The 6693-nt window shown below is 55.7% G+C and overlaps 3 protein-coding genes across 3 annotated transcripts; 2 read left to right on the top strand and 1 right to left on the bottom strand.

Moving 5' to 3' along the window:
• Positions 1-106: 106 nt before the first annotated feature.
• Positions 107-406, top strand: GNI_107720 (putative Gag-pol polyprotein; the record flags this gene model as incomplete). Its single annotated transcript, XM_011133126.1, has 1 exon — positions 107-406. The coding sequence occupies one exon, from the start codon at positions 107-109 to the stop codon at positions 404-406; it is 300 nt and encodes a 99-aa protein (XP_011131428.1).
• A 3372-nt stretch (positions 407-3778) lies between these two features.
• On the bottom strand, positions 3779-4144 carry GNI_107710 (C2 domain protein; the record flags this gene model as incomplete). Its single annotated transcript, XM_011133125.1, has 1 exon — positions 3779-4144. One exon carries the CDS (start codon positions 4142-4144, stop codon positions 3779-3781), a length of 366 nt encoding a protein of 121 aa, XP_011131427.1.
• Positions 4145-4364: 220 nt separating this feature from the next.
• GNI_107700 (hypothetical protein) lies at positions 4365-5987 on the top strand (the record flags this gene model as incomplete). The annotated part of the gene is made up of 1 exon (XM_011133124.1): positions 4365-5987. The coding sequence occupies one exon, from the start codon at positions 4365-4367 to the stop codon at positions 5985-5987; it is 1623 nt and encodes a 540-aa protein (XP_011131426.1).
• Between the last annotated feature and the right edge of the window lie 706 nt (positions 5988-6693).

The following is a 6693-nucleotide window of genomic DNA, read 5'->3' as shown; positions in this document are numbered from 1 at the left end:
TCTCAAGCGAGGAGTAGCGAATACCGCAACCTTACACGCGCCACGGCCAGGAAGTCCGTACGTAGTATACAGGGATGCCTCCGGAGTGGGCGTAGGAGCAGCGCTCATGCAGGAGCAAGACGGCCAAGAAGTGCCCCTGGAGTATGCAAGCCGTAAGTTGTCGGACACAGAACGAAGGTGGGATACCCGAGAGAGGGAGCTCTACGCCATCAAGTACGCGCTAGAGAAATGGCGAGACTACCTCGGCCTAGAGAAGTTTGTGGTACGGACGGATCACAACAACCTCAGATACCTAGCGACGGCCCACACGGGCAAGGCCCAGCGTTGGGCATTGTACCTAGTGCGATTTAACTTCGATATAGAGTTCCTACAGGGAAGTCAGAATAACGTTGCCGACTGGCTTTAGGTATGCCGCTCCAGACATCGACGAGGATGATCTGTTAGACACCATGGGACTACCGGTCAAGCAGGTGGACAAGATAGACGTGGGCATAGATCTGCCGAGTTTGGCGGAGGTGAGGCGTGCAGTCCAGGAGGAGGGCCAACCAGGACACAAAGGTTATGTAGAGCGCGACGGGTCGAGGGTACGTGCCCGGGGCTCTACGAGAGAGTAATTCGCGGCTTGCACTACGGACGAGGAGGAGCACACATGGGTGTGACAAAGACTGTGAGAAGAGTAGCGCAGTACTTTGTGTGGTCGGGCATGCCGGCATTGACACCTTCCACAGTTGAGGGCTTCGTTGGACGCGCCTTCTTATATTTGTGCTTGGGGGGGATGACAAACGCTCCACGCCGTGGTGGACGACAAAACTAGTTCGGGGCCGGCATTGGCGGTGCGGCTGGTCCCCATATGCGAAGTACACTCCAGGCTTCGGGTCGGTCGGGCCTTTTCCGACGTGGCAAAACCCGGTCGTTGCGCGGCAGGGCAAAACTGAAACAGCCCGGACACCTCGGAGAGGTTTCGGTGCGTCTTCGTCACACCCTGGCGACCGACGACGACGAAGGAGACGACGCACTATTGGTGAAGGTCGCGGCTATGTGGGCACCCCGACTGCTCAATCTCCCTGCGCCCCCGACAAAGGAAGACTTCGTCAAAGCATAGAGGGGAACCCCAACCTACCAGTTCACCACTACAACGACCTGTGGTGGATCCATCTCAGGACACAGAAGATCTACGTCCCCTGCCAGTTGCGCACACGGCTGGTCATCCATTCCACTTAGGTCCGAGCGCCCACCTGGGAGTCGGCAAGAGGGTTTAAGCCTTACACTACTGGCCCAACTACGCCCAGGACATCGAAAAAATGACCAGAGGTGCCTCATGTGACCAGACAAAAGACACCACCGGTGCACCAGCAAAAGCGACAGGGGCGCTGGGAAAGGCCGCCGCCATGGACGCCGTTTCACTCGACCACGCGACCCGATACGACGTTGGACCTTCAGGACCTTCTACCGGCTCTGGGTCGTTCCACGAATAGTACTGACGGACAACGGCACCAGCTTCCGAGGGGTCTTCCGCACAAAGGTAACGTGCCAGTTAGGATGTAAGCACCTAACCGCCGCGCCGTACCGACCACAAGGAAACGACATAAACGCAAGTCCCAATGGCAAGAAGGCGCCAATGGCAAGAAGGCGTCAGAGCCAGGGAACTAATGGTGGATGCAACCACCCACCTGCACAACATAAGGCCCCACTCTGCGATAAACACATCCCAGTACTGCGATAAACACATCCCAGTACGAGGCAGTGTTCGGCAAACTCCCTGTCCTGGACAAAATGCAGGACATGATCCCACCGAGCTCGGAGCAAAAACGCAAGCAAGTGGGACAACAAATGCTCCGAGAGCGAACGGCCGAGTCCCTCCTCAGAAACCGACCGTTAGAGGAAGACCCACCGACCGACATACAAACAGGAGTTATCGTCGTGGTGCTCGTCGACCCAAGCTCCGCAGCATCGTCCCTTTACGGATCGGAGACGCCAGGTGGTTCGCGCCCAAATGGTCGCTCCCCATGAAGGTGTTTACCACCCCGATGCATGTCGGGTGGAGAGATACGACCATCCAGGCCCAACAAGGAGGTCGAGGTGTACCAGGAAAAGGTGAGGAGGTTCGGCAGTACCTGGAAAAGGTGAGTAGGCTCACCGGATAGATAGGCCCAGAGAGCTACGTGAGACAACACGCGTGGTGGAGGCGGCCTTGTACAGTAATTAATTGCACTCTCCAATTGACTCCGGGGATGATCAAGGAAGTCGGCAGCAACATTCGAGTGGTCCAAGAGGACGGTAATGAATCAATCATTAGCCAACCGGAAGCGACACTCTTTTTCGGCTCTGACCGCTTAGTCGGGTTCGCCCTCCACAAGCACCCCGCGGCATGGTCGATGACGGCTACGAAGCCGGACGGCGATAGGCAGGGGCGATCTTGTTCCAGGCGTCTACAACTTCCTGCTTTTCTTCCTTTCTCTAGCAAAAGATGTTGTGGTGTTTTACGTCATAGCCTTCTGTACGAACTGCAGCGCTATAATACGGCGGCAAGTACTTGTCTGTCCAGAACCCAGTGACTTTCTCAAACTGCATGCGCTCGACGTCGTACGACGGAGTGACCCAACTCTCATAAAGTGTCTCTACCGATCCACTGCAGTGGTCAAACCAGTCTCCCAACTTGGGCGGGGATAAATCCAGGAATGGGCTCCCAGGTTGACGTGCGTAGTAATTCAGGGACAGATCAACTTCCCTTCCGAGTGTATACAGGTCCTGTTCGCTGACACCGTCCAAGTCAACGCCGGGAATCGAACCCGCAATCTCCAGCGCTCGGCGGACAGTCAGTAGTTTGTCGTGCTCGTCTTCGTCGTTACACTGGTACGAGCACCTATTAGCTTCACGTGGCGAACGACACCCTCCCAGACAGTAGGAAAATCGAATTTCCACGGAGTGCCAAAGTAATGACACCCAAGGTTCCCGTCGTCCGTGTTCTGGTCACGCGTGCACACTATCCTGCCGCCATGTTCAGCACAGTCGCTCCAGTCCAACTTCTGCCAGGCAATGCTCGTCGCTTCTACCATCGGCAAATCATTCTTCGCTTGCACAACGTCGCTGTATGTCCGCCTGCACACGTCCGTCGGTGCCTTCATCAGAGCCAGCTCCGTCTCAGAAATTTTGCCGATCTCGCTGAGGTCCGGCACAAAATCGGGCGACAGGGATGAGCTGTGTGTGGCCGGGGTAGAGTAATACGTGGTGACCCCAGACACAGAGGAGGGGGCCGGCACCACATCGTCACCGGGGCGGGCCGGCACCACATCGTCACCGGGGCGGGCCGGCACCACATCGTCACCGGGGCGGGCCGGCACCACATCGTCACCGGGGCGGTCTCCAGCTCGGAGCAATAAGATCAAGTATGTCACGAATGCAGTGCCTGCGGCACCTCCCACGCCCGCACCGAGCCAGGGCCTTCGCCAAAACCTAGCAGTTGGCCCAGTGACCCTCCCATCGATGGGTCGACCCACCACAACAGCCAACGCTCCCGACACCACCAAACTGGATCGACCGTAAACTTCTCATCACCGCTCGACTTCGAAAATAAAAGCAACTCGACTCCTGAGACAAAACGAGGGACCACTAAACGAGGGACGCTGTTTGAGGTGCGCTGCAAGAGTGGCCGGAGTTTTTGTTGTCCGCGCCAACTGTCTCCCCCTTTCCAAAAAGAAACCCCACACACCCGAATCAACTCCGAAGTCGTTCGTTAAAAAAAAATACTGGCGTAAGTTGCTGGCGTCAAGAGCGTTCGTTACTGGCATTTCAGAGTAAACTTAAGGACTGGTTCGTGGCCGTGATCTTTGTTTATGAGACCGATTTCGCCGCTGAAATGGTAGCCCGCTGTTTGTTCGAAGCCGATGGCCCCTTCGGCCAAGACTCCGTCTAGCATCATTGTCCTGTTGTCTCTCACTTTAATTTTAACTTCGGACAAGAGGTCCTCTTCGGTTTCAAAGGTCCAACTTTCCTCGAAAGCTGCCTCAGAACCTGCATCCTTCTGAGTGGCGGTATGCCACGAGCTAGATCCGTACGACAACGCAACATAAGGGTCTGTCTTGCCCCAAAGACCATCCATGTCCTTGAGACCAGAAACGGAATGTATAGTTACCATAACCTTCATAATCTAATACCACCTCCACCGGATAAAATCTCCACCCTGAGACTCCTTGTCACCGGCCCTGATGGGCTGCTCGTGACCCTTAGGGCTGGTTGAATGGGATGCCAAAATGAGAAGAAGGTGAGAACAAGACTACCACCCTACGGGGTGAAACCACCCTACGGGGTGAAGCCCGATGGGGGCATGCGAGGATGGGGGCATGCGAGGATGGGGGCATGCGAGGATGGGCACCACTGGTAAGGTTCGTCTTGGCTTGTTGGGTTTGTGGAATTTGGTAGGTGGCAGTGTTTTGAGAGGGACTCAGCAGGTGAATCCTTGGTTGGTCGCGAACACAGCGCCAGATACTCCGTGGCTGCCTCCGGTGCAAGAAAGTTATGTCGTGCCTATCGAATACCGTTCCGGATCGGTGGGGTTCAACGCATTGGCGCCGACAACGATTGTGTATTCAACGAGTGGGCCGGTGATGGGGGCGAGCAAGTATTTGGGTGCTGGTGGTGTGGTGCGGGATGCGCCCGTTGCGGTGGTGGCCAAAGAAGATGAGGTGGCGGAAATCCTCGGAAGCTTGATAGGCCGTGGTACCACCAGCGTGAACCTTCGCGGCACCATCTTGGTGTCTAAGGGTGACCTGGGCGACATCGAATTCCTCAGCACGTCCGGCAGTCGGAACGTCGTCGCCAATATCCGCGACTGGTCGGAACCGAGCTCATACGTCGACGAAAAGGGCCGACTTATCGACGCCTTCGAACCGAACCTGAAGGAACGCAACTACGGCTACTTTCAGCTCGACCGCCAACTGGCCGCCGCTGTCCCACAACGCGACGCCGAGTTCCAGCGCGCGCAGGCAAATCACGCGCTCGCTATCGAAGCGCGCCGCATTGGGCACGGCGCAGGCGTGCTGGACGGCTGGTACTTGCCTTCCGTCTTCGATTTGACGCAGTCCGAGCCCAATTTCCCCAACGTCTTTCTTGATGCGCTAAAAATCGATGACGCACACGCGTTTGCAGATGTCCACAAAGCCATTTTGGTGCTACGAATCCGTCAAACCGAGCTCGTCGCGACCCTCCCGTACATCCAGGATGCAGCGGAGGCACTCTCAAACTATAGAGTCGCCGAAGTCTTGGACATTGTCATCGAGAACATCAAGCTACTCTACTATTTCCATAAAGAACAGCTCACCAATGAGGCGGTTCGCCGAACGGGCGAGTATCAATCCCTAGCTTTCCTGACGCCTGTTTGGAGAGAATTCGTGGTCAAAGTCGTTGTTGCGGCCGGTGAGTCCAAAATGAACAAAGTCGAACCAGACCAAATCAAGAACCTCTGCTGCTCACAAGAATCGTACGCAGCCGTCTCGCTCGCCTCCGTTCTGCCGCAACTCGACGCCAACTACGTCACGCCGTTCGTGATGAACCCATTCCTCAAACCCTACTACCAGCAGACCTACTGGAACGACGGCCATTGGGACCACCGGGACTGGAGACACCACCCGCATCATCCCGACGGCATCATTCGACCAACTCTTGCGCCGACCACGTCAGGTCACTCGACCACCACACTTCAAACAACCGCGCCAGAACAGTCGACCACGGCAGGTGAGACGACCACGCCAGCCCACACCCGAGAGTCGACTACTACAGTTACGACTCCTCCTCCTACGACCACTCCTCCCCCTACGACGACGACTCCCCCTACGACGCCCAGACGGGATCCGCTTCCTCTCACAATACCGGGTGGATCTACTACGGCGAAAAAAGACCCGTTGCCTCTGCCAGTGCCACAGCCGTCGTCGAGCGGTCCAATTTCGGCGACTAGCAACCGGCGGCTGCCAATGCCCGCTCCGAGTCCTTAAATACAAGGACAAGGTTCTGCATCGCAGGTACTTCCATTTTCCTTAACTCCCCTTCCCGTTCTATTTTTGTCCTCGATTTCGTCACTCACTCGATCAATTCGTTCGTCCGAGCGTAAACCAACTTGTCAATTTAATCAATAAGGCGACCAAGCTCTAAGTTCATTAAGTCATGAGCCGTTTAGTCGTCAACACCAAACCCAACACCAAAGAGGTCAAGTTGACCAGGCAGCATCAAGCAAACCAAACTCCCTCTTGGCATGAGGGAGTCAGTTGGCATGAGGCGGGGGAACTGCTTCGGTGATCGATAAAAAGAATCGACATTTAAATTTTTTATTTATTTCGATGAAGGCAATATCGAGTGCGTCTGGGCATACAGTAGGAGCGGCGGTGGCGGTTGCATCGTTAATTTCTGGAGGTAAGTTGACGCGTTTGCATCGGTGTGCTGGACGTGTGGCGTTCATGGGTAACGCGTGGGATGCGGTGAAGGTGGTGGTATTGGGTCCGGATTCTGACCGTTGTGCGCCGTACTTTCCAACTTACAACTGGTTAAAACGTTGGAGCCGTGTGCGTATATGGTATCCCCCGGGTAGTTTGTCTCAGGAACAGTTACGTGTGGAGTCATTGTTAGCGGAGATATTGTACCATCAGCTCATGGACCAGCGTGCGTCGACCTACGTGGCCATGCGTGTGTTCACCGAAGCTTTCA

This window comes from Gregarina niphandrodes (assembly GCF_000223845.1).
Source record: "Gregarina niphandrodes unplaced genomic scaffold scaffold00024, whole genome shotgun sequence".
NCBI lineage: Eukaryota > Apicomplexa > Conoidasida > Eugregarinorida > Gregarinidae > Gregarina > Gregarina niphandrodes.
Note: the sequence above shows the minus strand (reverse complement) of the source record. Positions and strands in the feature narration are given on the sequence as shown.